Source organism: Symphodus melops, assembly GCF_947650265.1.
Source record: "Symphodus melops genome assembly, chromosome: 22".
NCBI lineage: Eukaryota > Metazoa > Chordata > Actinopteri > Labriformes > Labridae > Symphodus > Symphodus melops.
Window position 1 is genome coordinate 18,876,192 of NC_136712.1, and position 27,506 is coordinate 18,903,697.

The following is a 27,506-nucleotide window of genomic DNA, read 5'->3' on the forward strand; positions in this document are numbered from 1 at the left end:
TAAAGTTGGACATTTTAACATAGAGCTCTATGGAGACTGACTCACTGCAGGAGACAGACTCTAGTGGACACTGGAGGAACTGCAGCTGTAAAGTTGGACATTTTAACATAGAGCTCTATGGAGACTGCCTCACAGCAGGAGACAGACTCTAGTGGACACTGGAAGAACTGCAGCTGTAAAGTTGGACATTTTAACATAGAGCTCTATGGAGACTGACTCACTGCAGGAGACAGACTCTAGTGGACACTGGGGGAACTGCAGCTGTAAAGTTGGACATTTTAACATAGAGCTCTATGGAGACTGACTCACTGCAGGAGACAGACTCTAGTGGACACTGGAGGAACTGCAGCTGTAAAGTTGGACATTTTAACATAGAGCTCTATGGAGACTGACTCACTGCAGGAGACAGACTCTAGTGGACACTGGGGGAACTGCAGCTGTAAAGTTGGACATTTTAACATAGAGCTCTATGGAGACTGACTCACTGCAGGAGACAGACTCTAGTGGACACTGGGGGAACTGCAGCTGTAAAGTTGGACATTTTAACATAGAGCTCTATGGAGACTGACTCACTGCAGGAGACAGACTCTAGTGGACACTGGGGGAACTGCAGCTGTAAAGTTGGACATTTTAACATAGAGCTCTATGGAGACTGACTCACTGCAGGAGACAGACTCTAGTGGACACTGGAGGAACTGCAGCTGTAAAGTTGGACATTTTAACATAGAGCTCTATGGAGACTGACTCACTGCAGGAGACAGACTCTAGTGGACACTGGAGGAACTGCAGCTGTAAAGTTGGACATTTTAACATAGAGCTCTATGGAGACTGACTCACTGCAGGAGACAGACTCTAGTGGACACTGGAGGAACTGCAGCTGTAAAGTTGGACATTTTAACATGCAGCTATCCGAGGTATTTCCACATTTGCTTTATTTTCAGCCAACCCGTTGACCATCACGTCACCTCTTCCACTTTTTATCTCCAGCACGACCGCGTCCTCGGAGTCGCTCTCTGAAAAATCGCTCGCTTCTGAAATGTAATCTGGCGTTTATGAACACTGAACTCTCTGCAGACTTCGCCGGCTCGTTATGGAAAAATGTGAACTTTTATCCCTGTGCTGTCAAATAAAGAGTATGTGGGAGGAGCTGCTCTCCTGAACGTGTGTGTGTGTGTGTGTGTGCGTGTGCAGAGCCGTGCCAGAGTTGTCTCCCTGTTTATTGAGCGATCTCGATGAACTCCATAGAACATAAATGCGTGCTTGTTTACCGAGCGGAGAGTTGGGAGATGTGATGAGATGGATCAGCGTGAATCCGACAGGCTTTGCTGTGTTTTTAAAGTTCAGGGCAGAAAAACTTTGCCAGCTTTTTGGAGATTAGTTAAGGCATTCCACGTGCACACACACACACACAAAAATCTATCTTATCAACAATATGAAATGCCAAGTGCTTAAATCTCTCGAATGACTCGAGCTTCACTCCCTGTTTTCTTCGACATGGTCGGTGATGCTCCTCAAACAGGTTCAGTGGCCTGTGAACTTTTTCATATATTCCTGTTTTTTTTTACAGTGTAGATGCTCTGCTGGGATGAGTGATGTGGCCGGTTGCCACAGAGCTGGCAGACGCCTGTGAAAGCAGCCTCCTGTTTACTCAGCATTTGTCACTTCCAGGCTAATTGATTGGTTTTCTGTGGCTCTGAAAGAAGCCTCCTCTCCTCCCTCTCATTATGGTTTTACACTGAAGAAGCCTCTTCAATCAACATTCACTCACACTTTTGTGTCTCGGGGTTTTATCTCGGTGCCAGAGCAGCTAATTAAGTTGGAGGCAGGTAGATAAACAGTGAAACAGTGTTGAGAGTTTGGCTGTGTGGTTTGAGTCGCTCTTGTTTTTTTATACAGTTTCAGACAGTTAATGCTTTGTCATCTAAAGAGCTTGTACTGCTATGGTAACACTGAAGGAATCAGCAGGATTATCCCTGGGCTGATGCCACGACATACAAAGTGAATGAAAAACTGAAGAATTCATTAAGATGCGCCTAACGAGGTCACATGACGTGTTCAACACGAGCTCATTGTACGACTGGAAATGATTCTGAAAGACAACCTTCAAGCTTGAGACCACATTCAGCTCCTCCTTCGCTCTGTGCCACAGTGACGAACACCTGACCTGCTTTACAGACAGACAGGGGGGGGGGAGGGGAGAGGGGAGAGAGAAGAGAGAGAGAGAGAGAGAGAGAGAGAGAGAGAGAGAGAATATCTCACTGGAAGAATGGATGGCGAGGGAGACGGCGCTGAGGGCGAGAAGGAGAGGTGGCAGACAATTACTAGGCCATTGTCTGCCTGGCGTCTGCACCTTCGTCATCAGTCAGCTGCTCTCCTCACTGGTTGGCCAGACACACACACACACACACACACACACACACACACACACACACACTGTGTGGTGGCTCCTCGCTCAGACTTTATATATAGATACAGTGACCTCGCTGCCTCTCCGCTCTGTGAGCGATGATGTCTGGAGCTGCAGGTTAGAAATGTCCCTCGCAGGGACGAATAAATCGTCTGACTTCACCTCCACAACGGAGCCTCTTACATATGCACGCTGCTTTCTGCTGTTTTTCTTCCATGTTTTGGCGTCTAAATGAATGAAAGGTACAAAGAGATTCTGATTTAGCCTCAAAAGATAAGTCGAGCAAACTCGGAGAGGAGGAACTCCTCCGGCCTGTGATTAAAAATCTGAGGACAGATTGTTGCGAGTCGGCAACAAGCAGCATAAAGGAGTTTTTGTTTGCTTATAGCAGCTGACATCATCAAACACTGTGTGATAGTTTGGACGGCTTGTCAGAGCTCCGACTTCTTCAGGGGGCGTTCCTGTCCTGAAGGTGGAAGAGCGGCAACTCGGAGCGTCTGACTGCCGAGTGAAAAGCAGCAGAAGTCCTTGAGGAGGAGCTGGCCTGAGTTCCCCGTGACGCCCCCGACTCTCTCTGACTCTAGAGACTTAGACTTAGACTGAACTTTATTGATCCTTTTGGGATGACTCCCTCAAGGAAATTTAGGTTCCAGCAGCACATACAATAAAAATAAAAATGTAGCAGGTAACAAAAAGTAACGATATAAAGAATAATATAGCATAAATAATAGAACACTCTTCCGTTGGAAAAAAATATAAAAAAAATATGCATGGAAGAAGCAGAAAAAAATATGCAAAAAAGGCAATGATTATTATTGCGATTATTGCACTTGGTTGAGAATCCACTTATCCACTTATCTATGCACTCTATTCACTTATCCTTAAAATAAAGGAATAAAAACATTTAAAATAAATCTTTAAAAAACATTTAGAGGACACATCTGTGACACTGCAGGTTTTACGGCCTGTCTGCTGGATGATAACATGTAAAATCCTTGTGGACTTAGCGGTCTTGTAAATCCATGAAGACGTGGCGGAGGTTTATCAGAAATCACCTTTATGTTTGGGAGAGATGTTTGAGAAGGAGTCCCATCGGTCCACGAGCTCTTTGAGACTCTGAGCGATGTGTCTTTGACTCAGCAGGCGGCTAGCATCACTCGCAGCCTGCTGTATGAGACCTGACACACCACAGGCTCAGAAATGTAATGAAGATTTACTTTGCTCTGCTTTATCAAACATGCCGCTCACAGATGTTTCAGTCATGGTTGGTGAGCACTGTGTTAAAAGTCTTTATGATGAGCACTAAGTTTAGCCCACTTCGCTGCTCAGCGCCGTCACTTAAGGTTCCTAATTCCCTCGATGAGACGTGGAACACAAACTTTTTCTCCCGGCAATTAAAAAAAAAAGAAAGAAAGAAAAGGTGTGCATGTGAGCGGAAGCAGCAGCAGCCAGTCTGAAGCGGTTGGAGCTCGCCGCGCTGTCAGAAGTCAACAACAGCTCAGGGGCAGGAAGTGGCACCGCTCGGGGCCAAGTGGAGACCTTCCCTCCACCACCCTCTGCGTCTCAAGTCCTCTGTGTGTCGGCTCGCAGGCACCGGAAGCTTCAGCTTTTTGTGCTGATTGATTGATTGATTGATTGATTGATTGACACCGTCTTCAGTCATTTGTTGGCTTTTCATCCCGTCTCTGAGAGCATTCAAAACAGTTCGAGACGTCAACCTTTCGATACGCATCAACATGTGAGACCCTCAGGATTTATAGGACGTAACTGAAGGTGACGGAGACGTCAGCTTTGTTGGACGCCGTCGTCCCTGCTGGTGTCCGGCACGTCCATGGCGTACCCTGTCTCGCAGCCTACCGCGGCTGGGACTGGCTCCTTGAACGGGATCAGCAGTGTAGATAAAAGATGGAGAGAAGTTTTAGCTTGGACTTCTTTTTCTTCAAGAAGTTCCTAAAGACGGACGGTCTGTGTCGTTTACTGGAAGTGACGCGTTTCTAGACCTTTCTGCAAAGTTGGGTGCGGTAACAACGCAGGCGGTTACAGCCAAGAATAATCATGACGCGCTTTGCATGAGAAATGGAGATACTCCATCAAAGCAGGCTCAAGGTCAGCTCGAGGTCAGGAGTCTGCTAGATTCAATGTGTGACACTGTTTAGCATCCAGTCCTTCTGCTCTGCACAAAACCTGTTTGCAATTATTAACTGAGCATTAGATGTTGCAGGAATCAACAAAATCACATTTCATGTGTTCTTCAAGTGTATCTGGATCCCATCTTGAAATGACAAATAACAGAATCGTTGCTGCCTGAACAGAGTCTCCACCCTGCTGGTTGACAAAAACAACAAGTCGTCTGATGGTGCAGAAAGAAACCCACACAAAAGGTCGTTCTCGTTATGATGCAGGTGGGAGCTTTAAAATCCACACGGAGGCTTCGGCCTGTTTTGTCCTTGTGCGTCAGATCGACGCCATCGTGACCACTACATACCCGTGTGTCTGCGTCGCTCTGCTAGCTAGCATTCATATCGGCCGCGTCCTGTTACGTTCTCTCTGCTGCTTTGTGAAACAGGAAACCATGACAACAGTGTGTTGGAGCGAGAAGTTATCAGTGGCGTCGTAGCTTTCTTCTTCTGCAGAATGTTCTATATGGAGACGATGCAGAAAATGTGTTGCTGCTCAGTGGACCAATCACAGGGCTTGCAGCCTGCGTCGTTTGTGTAGAGGTTAAGTTTGGTACCTGTAGGCATCGAAGGCCTCACACATTTAAATCTCCTCACTGATCTGTTCAGGTTTGTCGGTTTGTCTCCTGACACTTCTCGTCGTCCACCGTGGAATCAGATTTATTTATTATTTCAAGGACAATCGAAACAGAGAGGAGAGGCAACGTGGTGTGAATGTTCTCTCACTGTGCCTGTTTGAAGCGACTCAGGCACCAATTAATCACCTGCTGTTTTTGATTCACCCTCAGCGGTCAGCCTCTCTCTCTCTCTCTCTCTCTCTCTCCCGCCTCATGCTCTCCTCTTCACCTTCCTCCCTGACAGATGAAGAGCAGAGCGCAGAGGGAGTGCCACATGGAGCTGGCAGCCCCACAAAGTGTCCAAACAACCTTTTCCCTCAAACAGTTTCACAGATGATTGGTAGCAAATGCCTTTAAGGATGAGCCAGTGATTGCTGAGAGGAGTTTATATCCACGAGGCAAAGACTTCTTCATTTCCACATCGTTCATTTGTTTTCGTTTTTGATGACTTTTTACATTTTCCGTACATTTAAAATGAATCCCGGCTCTTTGTGCAGACGTGCACCTTAATTAAAGATCGCTTTTGGAACATTTTGGAAGTAGGCTCTGCTCGCTGTTTGATTTATATCTTTTTAATGCAAAGAGGTGTCATTAATCTTCTGAGTTTATGTGGATTTAAGTGTTCCTGTAAAGCCCAATCATGCTGACCTGGTTCCTCACTTTCAGTCACAGAGCATCCTTTGTTAGAGCTGTGTGTCGGCTTGTGTAATTGGCTTCCGGTAAACATGTCTGTGGCGTTTCATGGTGCAGAATGTGGCATTGATTTGGCTTTTCGTCATGACAATTTCTAACCAAGTGAAACCTCTCCGACGAGGATCTTTTCATGTTTACATCCGCCCGCTTTCTGACACTTCAAAGCAAGCGCTCCCGAGCCAAATTCACAATGTTAGTCAGCTGAATGGAAGTGTTCTGTGGAGAGAAAGTGCTGTGGAATTTGAGTCAGTGTGCACATGTGTTTTGGTGATTTGCATGCTGTATGTTTGTGTTCTTGGGTGTGTGTATACTCAGTGTCCAAGTCTGGGTTGTGTCCACATGCAGGATGTTGAGGCTGAGAGAAACGTCAGTGTGTTTGCGAGAGTGTTGCCCAGGATGTACCAGTAAACCATCGCTCCAACCTGGCAACCTGACTCACTGACGGCTCTGTGATCACACAAACAAACACCCGGCTCGTATGTCAACCTGAAATTGGTGTTGACAGGAAAGAAGTGCAGTCATGCATTGCCAATCTGTTGAACACGATTTTTCATCGAATGCACTACTTCGACAAGTCGCCTGGAAAAAGTGTCCGTATAGGACTAATTATTTTGCCAAATCCATTTAAAAGAAACCATAATTGCTGCCTGCAGTGTGTTCATTGGCAGTGTTGTTTTTCCAGCAGTGTAAGTTCTTCATTCTTGTTACAACACAAGTTGTTTGACGGTGGTCGGGTTTGTTGGAAGGCTTACAAAGAGCATCATGTGGTTGGGTTTAAGCTACAAAAAAGGACTTGTTTGGAGTGAGGAAGGTTTCCAAGATTCACTAAAATGCATCGACGTTATTTAAGAAGTGGACCTGTGGGGCCCCATGTACGGAGGCGGTAGTCCTCCAGGTGGGCGGCCCATGTTTGAATCCAACCGGAGGCTCCTTGACTGCACGTCATTTCCTACTTTCTCTCTCCCTCATTTCCGACTCTACACGCGGTTCCATCTCTGCAGAAAAGCCAAAAAAATAAAGACTTTATCATGTAAAGTCAGATTTTATTTAGATGGGACCATGTTTAACAATCAAGAAGTCTTGGAACTAGGAACTGAGACCATACACTTATTTACAATAAATCCACTGTAGGCCTTTTTTAACATTATTGGCGTTGCCTCCTGTTGGTCATTTGAAAGAATGCAGGCAAAAAGCACTTTTGTCTGTGTTTAAATGTTCAAAACATTTCATGTCTTGGGCTTTTGTGTGGACTTTCTATTTTTTAATATTTGATGCATGGACCCATAAAATCATCCTAAATATATTTATTGTGCTTCATTGTGCCGGACGTTTTAATGAAACACATGTACTGAATTCAGTTTGAACAGTTTTAACTTCACAGGCTTCACTATTAATGTGAATAAAATATGTAACGTTGACAATGTGCTCCATGGTCTGAAGAAGACCGGCGTCGGTTTGTCTGCTGGTTGGTCGATCAGACACTTCGGTCCGGACAGAAATATCTCTAAAAGTAAAAGATAGATTATCGTGAAGTTTGGTTTTGACATAGCGCTCCCCAGAACCTGAATATCACCGACTTTAGTGATCCATTAACTTTTCATGTAGCACCCTGACGCTGACGTGTTGCTTTTAAATATCTTTGCCTTTATCGATGGGAGAGCTGAAGAGGGACAGGGGGGCTGTAAGGAGGAGAGGGGGGGGGGATTATATCTGAATCAAAGAGTCGGTGTCTGGGACTGGAGCCTTTGTGTATGGGGCCTTCACTGAGCTGTATCAACTGAGCCAAAGCAGGGCCCAAACATATCAAATATCTCAACAACCACTTCATGTGTTGTTGGGAAATTTGGTACAACCAATAACAAGCTTTACAGGATGCCAATCTAAGATAATGAACAAGGTAAACATGCTAAAATCACCTCCTAAGATAATGAACAAGGTAAACATGCTAAAATCACCTCCAACAGTAGATTTGAATCTCTCTCACCACTCTGCACTTGTGTATGTGATCCCATTTAGTGTTAAGAACAGACAGTGAAAAGGAGACGATGCATACCTGCACTCATGTTCAGTGAAGAGAAGAGGAGGATGTGGATGAGGAGAAGGAGGATGTTAGCTTGTTTTCTTGCCGGATCTCCTGCTATTGGCACGGAGGGGGAGGATTAGGTTTGTTTAAGTGGCTCCTCATGGCAACGACTTGTGAGCAGCTCCTGCTGAAGCCTCCGCTGGCCCAGCACAGAGGAGGGGGGGGGGGGCAAGGGTGCATCATGGGCGAATAACCACTGGTTTACACTCTCCTCACTATTCACTGAGTGTCCTCTAGCCTGAAAAGTTGCTGTCAGGGTACTATGGTCGAGGAGTTTCCTGGAAACTGTAATGCTTCTTCATTAATCACCAACTAGATGAACTAGAAAACTTAAAGAACCAATGTTTTTATCTCCATGTCGGCCATTTTATTTAGCTGCATTTTCCTTATTTCTTGCTTGAGGGGGCTCATCTGGGTTTAAAGTACCAGCAAGAGCTGTTTTATTTCCATTGATTGACAAGAATTAAATGTGCAGCATATAACTCACAAGAAAAAAAGAAAAAAAAGCCTAATTCATCCCAAACTTGGACCAAATCATTTGTTGTTGTTTTTTTTCTTCAATCGATGCCCGATCAATGCTCGATTAGTAAAACATCTGCAAACGGCTGCAGAAAGAGGGCGAAAAGAAGTGTGCTGATGAAATGATGATGTGTCAGTAGCTTAAACCGTCTTTCTCTTTCAGACATGGACGAGTGTGAGAACGACTACAACGGAGGATGTGTCCATGAATGCATCAACATACCTGGAAACTACAGGTGCACCTGCTACGATGGATTCATGCTGGCCCACGACGGACACAACTGCCTCGGTAAGGACTGTCTAAGACAAATTAGTTTTTACTCAAACAGAATGTTTTTTTTCTGATCAGATTAACTTGTTTTCAAGAGTTAAATGCATCAACCTTTATTTAAAGAGGAGATATTATCCCCCTCTTCAAACAGCGCCCCCTGTGGTCTAAATGAAACATCTGTGTTTCATGAATCAAGCAGCAGAGGAGGTTTGTGACCATGTAGAATGCAGCTCTCTCTGAATGCCACGTTTTTGTGTGTGTGTCTCTTTAAATGCAATAAGCCCCGCCCCCTGAGTTTTCCCCGTAGACTCCAGTCCTTCACTAAAGAGAATAAAAATGTTGGACCTGCACAAAAGTTTTGCTCGAGGCTGGGGGTGGAGTCCATGGGAGGAGATACCAGGGATTTACAAGAATCCCACTGTGACATCACAAGGGGAGCACATTAGAAACAGAGCATTTTCCTCTGTGTTGACAGACTTCTGCAGACACAAACAAAGGACATGTTGTGGGTCAGTAGACTCTCAGGTTACCAAAATAAATGTTCAGAAACACGGTACAAGTGGATTCTTTATAATATGTCCCCTTTAAAGTTCTCCTCAGCTTGAAGATTTGCTCATTTTAGCATCTTTACACCTAAAATGGAGAATCTGCGAAACGTTGTTTTTAATGTACAGCAGAGCTCTGCTAACATCTTTAACTGCGTGTTTACTGATTAAAACGTAGCTTCAAGAACTCTTTTCAAAACAAACCTCAGATTGAATTCATCTGGTGGCAGAGAGTTTCTGAATGTGTTTCTGTTAACAGAGGTGACGAAATGATTGGATGTTACTGGATTGATCGATGAACTGAAAGACTAAAGGGACTTTGTAAAACCATCTTGTCTTGTTGTAAAACATAAAATCAGTCAAAATAGAAACCCATAAATGTCTTGTTGATTATTCATTATGTTGAGTAATGATCTTTGATTTATTACTGGCTTTCATGTGGCATCATGGGATATTTGTCTGTTTGGAAAATTGGAGACTTTGAAGGATTTAGAGGCGTTTGAGAAGTCTGTTTTGAATGTGTGGTTTATGTTTTTGGCCTTTTATTTTGTGATCAGTACTTGGTGTTAATCTTTGTTTTAATAGTTGTCTGAATGCACAACGCTGATTCTTTAAAGGTCACATGATCTCCTCCTCTTCTTCAGGTGAAATCAGTGTCCTCGCTCCTCTTCATCATGTGTGTGAAGTGTGTTGTTGTAAATCCACTTTGATCCTGTATCTGATCATGTCTATAAACCCCTCTATTTCAGCCCTGCTCAGAACAGGCTGTTTCTGTGTCTGTAGCTTTAAATATGTAAATGAGCTGTGTCTGGCCACGCCCCCTCTCTGGAAGGGCTCGGGTGTACTCGCTGCTTTCTGGCTCCATGTCCTATTGTTTACGGTGAGAAGGCAGACTCAGAGGGCAGAACAAACACCTAGCTGTGGGAGTGTCACCCACCTGGGGGAGGGGCTACTGCCCTTTGTGATGTCATGAAGGGCCTGTTCGAGGAACATGGAGAAGTGTCTTTTCAGAATATGTGACCTTTAAATAATTGTGAGCGAATAGATGCCTTACTGTGCTTCTTCTGTGAGGTGTGTGTGTGTGTGTGTGTGTGTGTGTGTGTGTGTGTGTGTGTGTGTGTGTGTCTTGGATAGTCCCCTCTGTCATTGTTTGGAACTTTCCATGATTTGTGCTGTTTGCAGCTTGTTTTCCGGAGGACGCTCGGGGTTGAAGAGTTCCCCTTCAGAGATCTGGCTGAGCTTTATTACTGATGGATCCAGCTCATTGAGCCTTATTGACTCACTGTCAGCCAGACAAATGTTTTTTCTGCCCCGTGCAACAAGTAGTTCTGCACGGATGTGCTCGAACACATTTCATGCTGTCGGCCGCCCGCCGCTGACTGACGAGTGCGCAGATGAAATCAGACACATGAAAACAGGCGAGGTTGGATGAGCGGGCGTCTTTGCTGGGATGTGTTTTGGCATCTCTAAGTGCTGCAGCTCATTCTTTGAGCCTTTGGAGAGACTGAGTGAGAGATTGAGTGCTAATAACAGCAGCCAGCGGTGCAGACGAGCCGCTGAGTTGTGGATTCAGCTCACAGGAATGACTCTGACAGCTGAAATAAAGCAGAGTCAAACACTCACTGACATCACAATTCACATTTTCACTTCACACACCAAACCTCGAAAGAGATTAGAAATAAAAGGAGTGATTAAAATCCTGCCGAGCTTCCAGCTGGCCCAGGTGTGTTCTGTTGTATCAGCACAAGTTTGAAGCGTTGGCTGCTGTTGGGAAACGATGTCCTTCAGAAGTGAGGCTGTCATTCGTCCCAGACGTGATGAAAACATCTCGGTCTTTACTCCACATTTCCATGACTGAACACTTACAAAATTAAGAAAACATCATTTTTTCTGTCATGGCTTCCAGACCTGACATCAGAATAAAAAAAAGATACCAGTCGAGAATGAAGCCGTCACATTTTACAACAAAGCTTCAAATGACTGACGAGCAAACGTGTGTGTGTGCGTGTGTTTCTGTGTGTCCTGTGTGTGTGTCCTGTGTGTGTGTGTTTCTGTGTGTCGTGTTTCTGTGTCGTGTGTGTTTCTGTCGTGGGTGTGTGTGTTTCTGTGTGTCTTGTGTGTATCGTGTGTTTGTGTGTGTGTTTCTGTGTGTCGCGTGTGTATCGTGTGTTGTGTGTGTGTGTGTGTTTCTGTCGTGTGTCTGTGTGTTTCTGTGTGTGTGTTGTGTGTTGTGGTCAGCTGAAGGATGTTGGTGGGACTTCACACACGTGTGTGTGTGTGTGCCGCTCATGTAAATGGCGGCGGCTGAGTCATGTGAGACGTGTCATCAGCGGCTCTTTACGACAGGAAGCTCAAACTCCTGATGGGACGCGGCCTTAACGAACGCACTGCTAATTAAGAGCAGGTGACAGTTCAGACGAGCCGGCGTCCAATCAGAGCGTGAGATGTGTGCGATCACAGTCACTCCATGACATCACTTCCTCTTCCACCGTCCTCTTGTCTTCTCCTTCCTCCCTTGTTTCCTTCCTTTCCTTCTTTCTTTTCCTTCAGCTCCTCCCTCTCTGATTTTCTTTTTCTCTTCTCATCAGGTTATTTTTCTTTAACTTTTCTCTTCCTCCCCTCCATATCTTTACTCTCTCTCTCTCTCTCTCTCTCTCTCTCTCTCCTAACTTCATGATCTTCTCCATCCTTTCGACTGTCCGTCAGTTTCCCTTCACTCCCCCTCTTCTCCTTTACTTCTTGTTCTTCTCTCTCTTTGTCTTTTTTACTTCACATTCTAGTATTTCTCTTTCTATCCTCCTTTTTTATCCCTCTGATTCCCTTCAGTGTCTTTTTCCTTGTCTTGTCTCCTCTTTTCCTTGGCCTTTTTCCTCTCCTGTCCTCCTCTCTCCTCTTCTCGTCTCCTTTCCTCTTCTCGTCTCCTTTCCTCTTCTCGTCTCCTTTCCTCTTCTCGTCTCCTTTCCTCTTCTCGTCTCCTTTCCTCTTCTCGTCTCCTTTCCTATTCTCTGCTGTTCTTCTGTATTAAATGTCTTTATTTTGGACCATATGTGCTTCAACAGGCCGACAACATGTTGCTTTCCTTCTCTTCCATTATATCTCCATTCCTTATTTAATGACACTTATATCTGTTTCTTTCTTTGCCATGTAAGTGTCTCTCCTCTCCTCTCACCTCCTCTCCTCACATCTCCTTTCCTCCTCTTGCCCCCTCACCTCACCTCTCCTCTCCCCTTCTCTCCTTCTCTCCTCTCCTCTCCCCTCTTCTCTCATCTCCTTTCCTCCTCTTGTCTCCTTTCCTCCTCTCGTCTCCTCTTCTCTCCTCTTTCCTCCTCTCCTACTCTAGTCTCCTCAACTCCTCTCCTTTCCTCCTCTCGTCTCCTTTCCTCCTCTCGTCTCCTCTCCCCCTCTCGCCTCCTCTCCTCCTCTCGTCTCCTTTCCTCCTCTCGTCTCCTCTTCTCTCCTCTTTCCTCCCCTCCTCTCCTCCTCTCGTCTCCTTTCCTCCTCTCGTCTCCTCTTCTCTCCTCTCTCCTCCTCTCGTCTCCTTTCCTCCTCTCGTCTCCTCTTCTCTCCTCTTTCCTCCCCTCCTCTCCTTCTCTCCCCTCCTTTCCTCCTCTCCTCCGTTTCTCCTCTCCTCTCCTCCTCTCCTCTCCTCTCCTCTCCTCCTCTGTTCCCGTACTGCCTGTCGACCTTGTACTAACTTTCATCTAATTAGCTTAATAGCCGTCTGCCGACCTTTCCTTTCCCTTCTTCTCTGTCGTCATTTTTAAATCGATTTGTCAGACGGGTCAAATAATGTTTTTACCGGACTTCCAACAGACACCAGGCGACAGAAACGCTGAAAGCATCCCTGGCTTCTTATGGATGGATGGATGGATGGATGGATGGATGGATGGATGGATGGATGGATGGATGGATAGATAGATAGATAGATAGACCTGTGCAGTTAACATTAGACTGATGCTTATATAACAGAACCTGTGAAGGAGAGAAAACATGCTGATTGAAAGAGAGCTGTAAACAGTTAGAACAAAGTGCTGATTATAAGATCCATCCTCACGGGAGGAAGCAAACATCAAGCATGCAAAGTGTTTTCTTCTCCATTGAAGTGGTCACATGACGCACACGTCTTAATTAACGGCTCAATAAACTCCAGCGATTAGTCTGGAGGATTTTTATTACAGAGGCAGGAACATGGCCTCGTGCACTTCCAGTGTTAGACCAAAGATCATCTTTTCATGCTCACAGTGAAATGTCTGAAGCTCAGACGCAGCCTGATGGACGTCGTATCTCACTTTGTGCAGAGTGTTCTCTCTCTCTCTCTCACACCCACACACACACACACACACACACACACACACACACACACACACACACACACACACACACACACACACACACACACACACACACCCTCCAGAAGTGGTGCAGGTTGGCTGAACTGAGAATACGCCGGCTGTCATTTTAGAAGAGCAGGGCTGCACGTTCTCTCTGTCCCCTCACAGCGAGGAGGTTGCTGGTTTGAATCCCAGTCTGACAGCAGCCTCTCTGTGTGGAGTCTGCACGCTCTCCCCGTGCATGGCGTGGCTTCTCTCTGAGTACAGTCCAAACACACGCTGGTCAGGTTAGCGGCTGGCTCCGTAGGCGTGAATGTGAGAGAGGCTGCTTCTCTGTGATTGACAGGCGAATAGTCCGTGGCGTAACCCCGCCTCTGGCCCAATGACAGCTGGGATTGGCGCCAGCCCCCTTTGTGACCCCAAACGGGACCAGCAGTACATCATGTTGTTAAACGTCTCCTGTTGGAAAGTCACATAATACATGTGATAGTTGTAAAGGGGGTTTCTGTGAGAGGATGACGTGACGCATCAGTGTGATGTACGAGGCTGCAGGTTGGGTAACGCGTTCCTGCGTGTTGACTCTCTGATGCTTCAGATTTACTGTCATCCCTGAGAGTCCTGGGACGCACGCTAACCGTGCAAACACTCGCACGTCGGCCTTTTGTCAAAGCACGGTTTTTAAATCCAGCGCCGACCTTCATCTTGACGCTGCTTGTCAGCGAAGACGTCGGTGTGCGTGTGATGATGTGTCGCTCTCTAGTGCCTCATTCAGCAGGAGATTTACTGTATGAATGGGGACGCGTTCTGCACACACGCACACACACACACACACACACACACACACACACACACACACACACACACACACACGTCATGGCTGTGGCTGGAATCAGCTGTGATGAGTTCAACACTCTGTAAATTACATTCACATGTCCTCCGTAGGAGTGGAGGAGCTGCGAGCTGTTAGTGTTCTGCGTCTCTGACTCATGAATCAAAGCTGGGAACAAAATGTGGACGTGTTGCGGACAGGAGACATTTGTTGCAGCAGACGTCTTCGCTGTCACAGCGCTGCAGCTCCATCCGATAACAACATTTTTGTCTGACTTGTTTGTTTCTCCGTCAGAGTTCACGCTCGATTTATTCCGTATTTTCTCGCACGCTCTCTGCTCGCCCGAGGACAGCGATAAAGGCCTTGTGGCTTTTAATAGACGCAGAGCATTATCCTCGCAGACCTCAGGACTCTGTGGCGTTCTCGACGAGCCTCGGTGACAAACGGCGCTCTGGAAAAATGTACTGTAGACCCTTGAGAACAGGAGAAAAAAAAGAGTTTGCGTGAGCAGGCAGGAAGTTGCTCCATCATCTCCCAGATGCACTGTGTCAACAAGTTTGGGCACTAATTGATTTAAGATTGCATAATTGAGCTCTGATTACAGAGCCGTCCCGTTGGCTTCCTTTTGATTTTGACTTTATTTATTTGCTTTTGTCGTGGACACAGCTGGGCTCAATGTGTCGATGGTTCGATTCCCTCTGTGAACTTCTGAGTTTATTTTTCCTTCTTGCACGGTGAGATGTGAAGGGGGGGGGGGGGCGAGACGGGGAGGGGGGGTGGGTTTGTGAAGATAAACTGAGGCGAAGTTTTGACAAGCTTGCATGAAGCTATGAAGACCACATTGATGCATCACACAGTCTAAAATAATAACAATTAAAGGAGCCAAAAAAAGTCTTTCTGTTATGATAAAAAGTTTAATTCCAAAGAGCGACCGAGCGTGTCAAACTTTTCACTCACTGAATCATTCGCTCCAAAGTACGACAAAACGGAGCCCCATACAATATATCAGATTTCCCCTGCTTCCTGGAGAGACAGACATGTTTTCATGGCTGGGACTGAAACGTGTTTTTTCATCTGCCCTCGCTCATGTCTGGAAACACGATGCGCCAGCTTCATCAGAGCGGGGAGATGGTGACGGTGGCGTGCAGCAGTTCTAAACGTCGCTGCAGGTGAATTCTCCTGCTGCCTTCTCACATCAGCTCACTCTGACTCGCTGCACAATCACAGACCAGGAGGGCAAGCACAAATGTTGCATCTCACATAAACAGCTCGTCCTGAAAACATATTGAGTTTATCAGGAGATTTCTGCACACAGTCATAAGAAGGCTTTAGTGTCAGCGTGTATGGAGGTTGTCTGAGTTCAGCCGGGACACTTAAGATAGGCAGACGCCGAGCCGACCATCAGGAGGTCGGGGCTCGTCTGTGTCCGAGGCTTTTGGCCTGATTCGACTTTTATAGTCGGCGATGAGCAGTCGAGCGGAGAACTCTCTCTCTGATTGGCTCTCGGTCAGCGACTCTTTGCACAGGAAGTGAAACGAAAGTGACGAAGGAAAACAAACTTCTCATGTGACGACAGTATCGACATTTTCTTAGCAGAGGAAATTAACACAGTAATAAATGAATGTCTGAACCCCCCCCCCCCCCCCCCCCCCTGCTCTTGGAGTTATCGCCTCTTGCACATGTGCAGAAAGCACAAACTATCAGTTTGGTGTGAAGAGTGCAAACATGACGCAGCGTTTTCTGAGCACCAGCCTGGAGACTTCTGTTTGTTCCTCTTCATATCCTCACAGAAGACCTGCAGGTTTATGGACGCACTCGTGCAGAACAGAGAGGGTGGTGCTCTCAGGGTTACTTTAGGTGAACATGGCAGACACTGAGGATTTACTTGCAGCAGTGCAGTTCCCACAGTTTACACCAGAACATGCCCATTCTCTTGTTATGGGCAGTGATTCATGACTGGGTAATTCCTCTGGTTTTGGTGAATCTGGAATCCTGAATAATAGTAAGAAGAGCTTATTATGAGTCTAAATCCCACCGACTGAATTCCCTGAAGGAAAATCCGGGCATGTTTGAACCTGTTCCAGAAATAGACCTGATTTATTTATTTATTTATTGAAGCATCAGATACTTTTTGAAAATCCTGAAAGCCGCGTTGACATCGCTCTGCGTTGATAAAATCAGTAATTGTACGCACTGCTTGTCTCCAGCTGCCTCCGTCAGGATGTTTTTTTTGTGTCTTTCAGGTCAATTTCATCACAACTTCCTGTTTGGTAACATTTTCAAACAAACTGTTAAAAGCAGCATCAGGCGAGCGTCTGCTGTGTCGGAGGTCAAATTACCCCGTCTGTCAGCAGAGTCTGGAGGCTGTGAGGGGAACCATCGAGGCTGTTTTTGTTCCAGCAAAGCCCCTAAAAAACTAAACCTGTTGCAAAACATTAGAATATTGTATCACGCTTTGGTCAAAGAGAAGTGTGGAAACTGCAACCTGCAGCCGAGCATCCATCCAGACTCTGCAGAGTTAAAGTCGAACCCCAGGTTGATGGAAACCCTGCAGCTAACACCAGCGTTCAGTCTCCAGTAAGACAGCATGCACAACTTCACCGCACTCAGGGTTGTGCAACAGTGCTGTTGAAAGGTTGGTATCGCTTGGCACTGAGGCAGACCTCAGACACTTGGCGTGCGTTTGTCTGAGGTTCTAACATCTGTGCACAGCAGGAAAGAATAGCAAAAAAGCCCGCCTCTTCTTCCCCTTCATTTAAGTCAGTGCAAAGCTCTGACGGTGTCTGCTCTTCAATCTCGTTATTTCAGGAGAAAGTCTAAAGTAATCCTCGCCAGGAGGAAGTAAGAAGTTAAGAAGGAAGGAAAGGTAGAGGGCTGAGTGTTAGTGGTTTGCTCTCCTCCTCCTCCTCCTCCTCCTCTTCCTCCGTCCCACCAGCGTCGACATGACCGTAAAGCATTCCCTCTGTGCACACACTGTTAACAAAGCTCCCGAAGGGCTTTAACAAGTCCAACACCGCTCTCTAAAAGTAGAGAGCGAGTTTCCAGGTAAAACCACAGACTCGTCTTCACACAGAGAGGGAGAGGGAGAGGGAGAGAGGGAGAGGGAGAGAGAGAGAGGGAGAGAGAACAACATATTATTCTTTAATAGTTGGTGTTAACGTTTGTGGAAGTCTTTAAAGCATTGTTGTCCTTTTAGCCACAGCTGTGAAGTGTGTTGTTGTAAATCCACTCTGATCCTGTATTTGATCATGTCTATAAACCCCTCTATTTCAGCCCTGCTCAGAACAGGCTGTTTCTGTGTCTGTAGCTTTAAATATGTAAATGAGCTGTGTCTGACCACGCCCCCTCTCTGGAAGGGCTCGGGTGTACTCGCTGCTTTCTGGCTCCATGTCCTATTGTTTACGGTGAGAAGGCAGACTCAGAGGGCAGAACAAACACCTAGCTGTGTGAGTGTCACCCACCTGGGGGAGGGGCTACTGCCCTTTGTGATGTCATGAGGGGAAAATCTAGAGAATTACAGTCTGAGCTTGTCTCAGACAGAAACAAAAACTTTTAGTGGATGTATTTGACCCATTTACCTGCAAACCATCCTACCTAAAAATGTAGCACCTCCAGTGGGCGTAAACGACCCTGAATGATTCCAGTCCAGTCGGCTTCAGGTGAAGCAAAATGTTTCAAATATTCTCCTTGTTAAAAACATCAGTTCATATCATCACTTCTGTCACTTCTGTCACTTCTGTCAGCTCGACAGATAAAACAACGTGCAAACTTTATACAGGCTCTATATGTGTTTGTGTGACGTGTCTGCAAGGTCGACCTCACAACCTCCGACTAAACACAATGCAAAGGCATTCTGGTCACACACACACACACACACACACACACACACACACACACACACACACACACACACACACACACTCATGCTGTCAGAGCCTTGTTACCACCTGGTGCCAGCAGTTTGATTTAACCACCTACAGTGCCAGGATCAGACGCCTGTTAGGTCACCCTGTCTGCTGTGTGTGTGTGTGTGTGTGTGTGTGTGTGCGTGTGTGTGTACTGCTGCACAGTGTTTAAACTTTATAGGATCCTGCTGTGCAGCTGAAGGGCCAGTAAATTTCCAATGGGACATTTTGATGGGTCTGAAGTGAGCTGCAAACATGTAACACCCTCGACTGACTTTAACAGGGATCAAACACGGCTGCTCCTGTGTGTGTGTGTGTGTGTGTGCGTGCGTGTGTGTGTGTGTGTGTGTGTGTGCGTGTGCGTGCGTGTGTGCGTGTGTGTGTGTGTGTGTGTGTGCCTCGTCCTCACATTCCTGTCGCTGGTGTCATCCAGCTCATCAGTCATTTCCCGGCTCTTAAGCTTTAAGCGGTCCATGTTCATGTTGTGGATTATTGTAAGTCCCTTCATGGATCACTGTCCCGCCTCCAGCCGGTGCAGACGGCAGCAGCTCGCCGTCACATCAGCTCGCCGTCACATCAGCCCCGTCCTCGCTCCGCTGTCACTTTCAGGATGGATGTGAAGATCTGACTGATCACTTTTAAATCCTGTCTCTCTCCTTCTTATACTTCCTGTTTAGTCCGTCTGTTGACCCCGTGTTCTTTCTTTCTCTAAGTGTTGATGGATTTGTTTTTATCTGTCGTTGTTAAAGGTGCTTTATAAATAAAGTTATTATTATCATCTCTCTCTCTCTCTCTCTCGTAGACGTGGACGAGTGTGTGGACAACAACGGCGGATGCCAGCAGGTGTGCGTCAACACCATGGGCAGCTACGAGTGTCTGTGCACGGACGGCTTCTTCCTCAGCGACAACCAGCACACCTGCATCCACCGCTCTGATGGTAAGACCGCTAACCGCTGTGATGTCAGCTGGCGGATTTCAGGGGCGCCATGTTAAAGTCTTGAGTCTGGCGTGTTGGGTTGCAGGAAGTGACCATACTTGGGGTTGTAGTTGATGTTCTGTGCAGCACTCGAGCCGATCGATAACAGGCCGAGCTGTTCTGTGAAGCTTCAGCTGCTCGTTTCAAATCAGACAGAAGAGAAAAGAGAGAGAGCGCTGTGTCACCGGGTCGAGTCAGAGGGTTCAGCGTGCCGACGTGGCGGAGCGTTCAGTGACCGAGGGAATCCATGAAGAACAACTGGATGAGGCATTAGTTTCCTTCCTTTCTTTGGATGTATGTGGAGGAGGAGTTTCCTGAGGAGTCACATTTCCCCGCTGCGTGAACCGACGGCCGGCTTTGAGGATCACACGCAGACGTGGGATTTGAGTTCATGACATCACGCCTCCGTCTCGGTCGCCCTCCGACTCAGTGACAGACACTGCGTGTGATGTGTGACTTGTGACACGCGTGTTCTCACGCCTGTGTCACGTCTGAACCCTCCACCCCTTTACGCCTGTCACCTTTCATTTCTGGGGTCGGTCGGCGGTGGCGAGGGGTGCTGCAGGAGCGCATGATCCCGAGGTGAGGAGTGGGTGTCCTTCTCCTTTCTCACACACACACACACACACACACACACACACACACACACACATTCCGTTCACACTGACACACACGCTGCTGTGAATGGGGACAGTGTGGCCGGAAAGTTCAAAGACAGACGAGAGGACAGTCGTCCATCATCTCTGCAGCCGGACACAAAGGAGACGCTGGAGCGGGAAAAAGAGGGACGCCTCCTTCCTCCTGAGCTTCACTCTGATTGGTCAGTGTGAAGCTGTGTCACGCCGACCAGTAACGATAAAACTGTGAAGAACGGCTATCTGCAAAGACATCACACATGAACACAATCAGACTGTTGTACAGGATGTTTCCCATCATGCACCTGGTGGAACATCCAAATATAGAAAAAAAGATTTCCGATTTTCTCTAAAATAACTGAGTTTTAGAGCGCCGACATCCAAAGAGAACAAATCGTTTGTTGCTCTCGTGATTTTATTCTGACATCGGAAAAAAAAACTGTGTGCAGCCTCGAGACTGTGGAGAAGTTTTCCAAAGTGGTGCCGGCTTGAGGAGGTTGTTTGAGGATGTCAGAGGATTCTCTGTGGGGACGTTCAGAGGAAGAAAAAAAAAAAAAGGTGAAAAAGATGCAGAAATAGAAAGATGTTTGCTCAGTGGAAACCCCAGAAACCAGCCTGCTCCCTCCTCTTCTTTCATTCAGAGATATTCCTGGACGTCACAAGCAGGAAAACTAATTCAGATGACAGCCATCGACAACCGGAGCTCAGTGCCGGAGCGAAGAATGCTCGATAAATAGAAACGTATTTATACGGCAGATCAAATACAAGGACTCACTTTCCTCTTCAAACAGAACAAATGGCTCCTTAATCTTTAAAGTGCTGCGTCTCCTCGCTTCCATACATGAAGCCAAATGAAAGCAGCTACTGTGTGAAGCTGTTTATTTCCTGCTGCTGATTGTAAACAAGCAGTGTAGGAAGCAGCAGTGTGGGATTTTACTGTACGCTCCGACTCTGAGCCGTAAACCTCCACCACACCGACCCCCCCCCCCCCGTCCGGAGATCCTCAATCACACACTTTGTGTCCTGCACAGGAATAGAAGCAGCATCCCATCGTCTTCATCGAGGCGATCCTTCGTCATCTCCTCTTTTCATGTCTTCTGTTCGGGTCGGTTTTGAGAAGGTGTGAAAGCACGCACGTGTCTGTCACACGGATGCTTCTAGCGTCTGGATCGATCCGACGACACGGAGCAGGTGACACATACTGCACATATTCAAAGCAGGGTCCAGGTCCGTGTCATGTGACCTGCAGAGCACATCAGAGCTGCTCTCTTAGAGCGGGCTGACACCTCATTAAAGAGGTGAAATGACGGCAGTACACACTTTACAGCAACCATAAACAAAGGGCTCGTACCACTTTAAGAAGAATTGTTCACATTTTGAAAAAACATGCAACAACCTTCATGTTTTTTATTTTTTGTTGTTTTAAAGCAACAATAATTTTCCACCTGTAAAATAATGATTTCAAAGTTTGATTTGGTCCAACAGGGAGTCCAGTACGGTCGCTCGCCCTCACTGCACATCAGAGAGATACGCCCCGTCAGGACTGCCTCTCCAGTCTAACTGGTTTAGCAGAAGAAGCGTTGTGACCTGTTGTCAGTCAGGTCTGCTGTGACCCTGAGCGTCACAGAGCTGCAGCAGCATGCAGTGCAGGGTCGCAGCCATGCTTTCATTTCACACTCGTGTTGATAGAAGTGAAGACAAGCACAAGTGTGAAGTGTGTCCGTGTGTGTGTGTGTGTGTGTGTGTGCTGGGCGTCTGCCTGCAGCTCTCTGCACTCGACGTCAGCGATCATAAAGCCTGCAGCGATTGTTTGTTCCATGATGGTTTGTTTCCACTCGCTCTGGTTTCACAGCTCGGCCTGAAGAGCATCCAGAGGAGAGAAGCTGCGAGCGAGCGAGCGAGCTGCACGGAGGGGAATGTTTCATATCTGTCACGATGAGTGCATGAGTCGGGTATGGCTCACACGCTCCGGCAGTGACACACGAGGAGCAGCGAGAAGATCCTTTCTATTAATACGATATTTTGGATCTTTGGCTTGTCGAACAGACTCCTGCATGAACTTTTATTACCTTTGAGAAAGGATGAAAGTGGAGCTGCGTTTGCACCAGCAGTAACTTTAGTTGAGTCACTCCTTTGATGAAACTCCAGTTTGCAGTGTGCAGCAGCAGTGCAAAGGTTCAATCGAGTCGACACCTCCGAGTCCTCCGGGTCTTTCTGATTTATTAACGATGCTTGTTGGACCCAAACGCGGTGAAAACAATCCGCTTGTAAATTCTCTTCTCTTTTCTCAACACCAAAGTTTCTGGCAAAATTTGAGCTGGCATCAACTTTTTGAATTTTTAACGCCGTCTCTTTTCGGACGCCAGAAGAATCCTTGCACTGACGCTTTGTTTTAATTTCTGTGTTGCGTTCTTTAGATGCCCTCGCGTTTGTGTTTCCCCCGTCAGTTTGAAAAATCATTAGTCTGCAGCTCAGCCCTGTGGGTACGAGCGCGGGGGGGCGGGGGGCTGTGTGTGATTTACGAGCAGTGTCGGCAGAGATGAAAACAGCTCCTGGAAGGCTAAATATAATGTTAGGGATTACAATTAACACAGGCCGATGTGCTGAGGCTGCTCCAGCATGCAGGCCACGCAGAGGGCACGTGCAGTTAACTCTGCGAGCGCCGCTCTACAGAAACTCCTTTTCTCATCTCTCAGTGTGCTACGAGCTAACACACCTGTACGTATTAAAGTAGCATCACCCAGGACAGTGTTATTGGACCCTTATTATTCAGCGCGCTCGAGCTGCGTCAGGCCTGATTGGTCGGGAGATGACGCTTTAATAAAGGACGATCTGTTGACCTGCAGGAGAGGTCGTCGCGGCAACGCACAGCCTCTGAGTTAATCGCTGTTTCAGCCCTGAGAACAGAGAGGGAGGAATACACCCGACGTGAGTTCACCTTATGTTTAGTGGACTTTCAGACCGTGCCGTGCCGCGTCGCGTCGCGTCGCATCGCGGTGCAACTTTTCATCTGACAACATTCGCACGCTTTTAGCTCAGTGGGAACTCAGTCCAACTTGTGTTTTGTAGAGTTCAGTTCTTTTCCGATGGGGAGGAAGGTGAAGAGAGCAATGCATTGTGGGAGGAGTGGACGGGGGAGTCGTGCATGTTTGGGGAGAGAAAGAGAAAAAATAAACAGAGAGAGACAAACACGGAGGAGCGAAGCAGTGGGAGCTGCGTGCGTTTATTTGGAATTGTGTGAGGAGAGGAAGCAGACTGAGGTTGCTGTGCACACACACACACACACACACACACACACACACACACACACACGTTGACATGCACACACTCTTGATGGAGGAGGAATTCTCACTTTAAACAAACCAAAGCAGGAAATTGGAGGTGGAGGAGCTTTAAACGCAGCTCGGGGGCACGTGGAGACTAAAGTACAGGGAGCTCCGTCTGTGATCATCATCAATTACAACCTTCATCAAGAGCTGCAAACACTCCACCTGTCACACACACACACACACACACACACACACACACACACACACACACACACACACACACCGCCCACTTACAAACCTGCAAAAGTTCTTCTCTTATTTTAAGTTTGGCGTTCAGCAACAGCTCGCTGCAGACTCTGCAGACAGCATGAAAGGGTTAGCGTTAGCTCTGCGTGGCCTCTGGGAAATGGAAGCTGCTATGTCGGATTTATAAATGAAGAAATCAGGTGATGAAGGTCAAACTAAGAATGGCACCTACAGATGGTCCAAACGCAGACTTTAGTCTGGGGCAGTGAACCTCACACGTCAGAGTCAGCAGGTAACCAGCATGTGTTCGTTCTCTCCACACGGAGAGGCTCCTGTCAGACGGGGATTCAAACCAGCAACCTCCTCGCTGTCAGTCAGCAGCAGCGTGAAATTTAAAAAAAAACAAAAAACATGCAAACAATTCAAAAGCTGCGTTTATTATTTATGAATTGTTTTCTATCAGGGATCAAAAAAGTCAATCAGGTAAAGTTTCTTTAAACTTTGATTCGATCGTGTGTGTGTGTGTGTGTGTGTGTGTGTGTGTGTGTGTGTGTGTGTGTGTGTGTGTGTGTGTGTGTGTGTGTGTGTGTGTGTGTGTGTGTGTGTGTGTGTGTGTGTGTGTGTGTGTGTGTGTGTGTGTGTGTGTGTGTGTGTGTGTCTCTCTTTGCATTCTGCAGATTTTTTAATCATTCAGTATTTGTTGCGTAAATTCTGTTAAAAGTCTGGAACTCAGAGTTTAACTGCGGGTGAACTTTCCTTGGAACAACACACACACACACACACACACACACACACACACACACACACACACACACACACACTGAGCATGGGGGGGAAGCTGAAAGTGACTTCAGTATAAATACTTTTAAATATTATTCCAGCGTGGGATTAACCCCCCCCCTCCACACACACACACACACACAGAGGTAAACAGGATTATTTGCCTGAAGGTGGACTCGTGTTTCTTTCTTGGTTTTTTTGTGCTTTATTTTTAGTGCAGTTTTATTTATGTTGAGTGGAAATGTTTCGTTGGTTGTGCTTCAGTCGTAGGCACAGGAAACATGGGACTTCAATAACACACACACACACACACACACACACACACACACACACACACACACACTCGTCCTCCGGTCTCCTGGTTTCACACACTTTTACATGAAACCAACGTGTGTGTGAGCTGGAAGCAGAGCGACACTCCACGCCGCTGCGCTCACTCAGACCACACGAGCCGTCTCAGAATCCTGCACGCTGAGCGTCCCCTCCTCCGAGGTGTCCTCCTTCATCACAGCACACACACCAGAACACACACACAACGTCAGGAAGTCACCTCAACCAATCACAGCTGAATTCACAGCCACCCCATGATGATCACTGACCTTTACTTTGATCTGAATATTATTATATTTTGCATATTTTGTATATTTTTCTTTTTTCCAACTGAGACTGTTCTGTTATTTATTTATTTGATCTGATTCTTTATACTGTTACTTTTTCTTACCTGCTCCGTTTTATGTTTGTCTTATATGCTGCTGGAGGGAGTCATCCCAGAGGGATCAGTAAAGTTCAGTCTCAGGAGAGAAGAGAGACGTCCCTCCACTTAATAAAACCAGCTCTGATGTCTTTTCTTTTCAAACTGGAGATAACCTCTCAGTATTCACTTCAGTGTTTGGGGTGAAGCTGTCGATGGTGCCGAGCGCGGCGCTGCTTTCTGCCCTCCACTGAATCTGAATTATTCTCCTTATAAAATAAGAGGCAACAGGACATGTGTTTCCTTTAAGGATAATCATCTGTTTGCTTCTGTCCTTACTTTGTGGGAAACGATCGTGGTATTAATTGGTGACAAACAAAACAAAACCTGTGCAGTTCATTTCTCTCTTCAGATCTTTGGAGCTGCTGTAAACACAGATCGGATCTGTCAGAACAGTCTGTCAGCATCCAGCGGTTGTTAGTGTTCCTCTAAATTAAGACCACGTTTCCCGTCCGCCCACGGAGAGGACTCGGCTCCTCGGCCGCTCTCTCTCTTTCTCTCTCTCTCTCTCTGGGTTCATTCATGTTCTTCTTTGAGTTCACCGATGCACGAGATGCTTTCACAACCCTTCACTTCCTGCTCAGTGCTGTCACCTGATTGGTTTTCATCCAAATGTGACCTGAGGACACGTGTGAGGAAAAAAAACGAGCTCGAGTGATGAGAAAACATTTTCATGAAATATTCCTTTTTGCTCTTTTCCAGGTTTGAACTTACATACAGAAAGAGAGCAGAAAGGTCTGTGTGTGTGTGTGTGTCTGTGTGTGTCTGTGTGTGTGTCTGTGTGTGTGTGTGTGTGTGTCTGTGTGTGTGTGTGTGTGTGTGTGTCTGTGTGTGTGTCTGTGTGTGTGTGTGTGTGTGTCTGTGTGTGTGTGTGTGTGTGTTTCCTCCAGTGTTTGAAGAAGAGATTGTGCAGGGTTATTAGAAAGGCACAGTCCTTTAAATAAGGAGCGAGCTCAATGCAGCCGCTGAAGAAAAGCTCTCATTGAAATTCATGGCTCAGCACGTATAGCAGAGGGAGAGCCGGAGCCGGAGCCCGACACATTTCAATTAAAACGGCATTTAGAAGAGCGCGGACGGAGACGGGGGGGTTTGAGACGGCTGTGAGGACTCGTAAGAGTTTGCTCCTGTAAGACTTTGAATTCAGCTTTTATTTGAAGGCTGGAATAAACTCGTGCAAAAAGAAAGTTCACGATAGCATGATAGTGAACTGGACTGTCATCCTGGATTATTATTTTTTAATAAATAATTTATCCCCGAGGAGGAACTGCTGGTTCTCACTCTGTTCTTATTTTAGAGACGTGCTTCTTTCTCTCTCTCAAACACACACACACACACACACACACACACACACACACACACACACACACACACACACACACACACACACACACGCGCGCGCGCGCCTGAACATCACACACACACACACACACACGCGCGCCTGAACATCACACACATGCACAAGCAGGACCATTAATGGAGAGACGTCACAAGTCCCGACGTTCACCGGGAACCGGCGGCCTTCCCGTTCCCAAGCCAAGTCCCTGCAGACTGAGCTAACAGACAGTCAGACATGAAGGACAGATCGTGTCTCTGCGTTGATCAGTGAAGCCATCAGACACAAGTTTGAAAGTCTCTTGTAACTGGAGCAGTCCGGTGTGCACAGTGGAGAGCAGTGTGCGGTGAAAAAGCCGAGGCCTTGGTTCTTGTCTTCCATTTCATTTTTAACCTTTTGAATGTTGAAATATCTTCAGAAGTCAACATCATAATTTGTCCACAGTTGAGTGAAACTGTGAAATGTGTCCCGTGTGAGCAGATCAGGTTGTGAGACTGGCGCTCAGCATCACCTCATTCCTCTTCGTCCTCAGAGGGAGCGGCGAGGAGCGCGCGAGAGTGTGAGCCTCTAAATGATTCCTCCGTCTTCATTACCTCTCTGTTTCCACATTCCTCTCCTCTCTCTTCACTTGTTCTCTCTCCATCCGCCTCCGTCTTTCACTTCATTCCTCTTATTATTATTTTTTTCATACTCTGCCAGCCAGACTTCGGGGCTTTAGGGTGGAACGCTGTAAGAGTCAGGTTTGCAATAACACGGCTGTGATATGCTTGGAGCTGGCGTGGAGTCGGCGCTCCGGAGAGGTGGATGGAGAAAGTGAAAGAGAAAGACAGACAGAGGATAATAAAGAGACGGTGTGCTGGGGGCCATGAAGACGTGTCTCCGTGTTTTATCTGGACCTGCTGGGGCTCCGCTGAGGAGCTTCGGTAGTCGTAAACCTGCTGACCTCTCCAATCCAAACAAAGCTGTTCTCCGAGCAGCGAGCTCTCACTCTGCACGCTAATACTAGCCCCAGAACTGCAGTTAGAAGGGACAGAGATAAGATAAGACAATCCTGTCTCCATCTCACAGACGGAGACATTTACAGCAGCAAGCAGGAGACAAATCACACATTGCAGAATTAAATTAGATAAAAACATAAT

At 46.8% G+C, this 27,506-nt stretch overlaps 1 protein-coding gene across 1 annotated transcript in view; it reads left to right on the forward strand.

Annotated features, from left to right (window-relative positions):
* scube1 (signal peptide, CUB domain, EGF-like 1) overlaps nucleotides 1-27,506 on the forward strand; it is a 79,515-nt gene that overhangs the window by 8,345 nt on the left and 43,664 nt on the right. Inside the window, exons 3-4 of the mRNA XM_079335524.1 lie at nucleotides 8,660-8,785; nucleotides 19,180-19,314. Of these exons, the coding sequence (XP_079191650.1) occupies nucleotides 8,660-8,785; nucleotides 19,180-19,314 (261 nt within the window). The remainder of the gene's footprint in view (nucleotides 1-8,659; nucleotides 8,786-19,179; nucleotides 19,315-27,506) is intronic.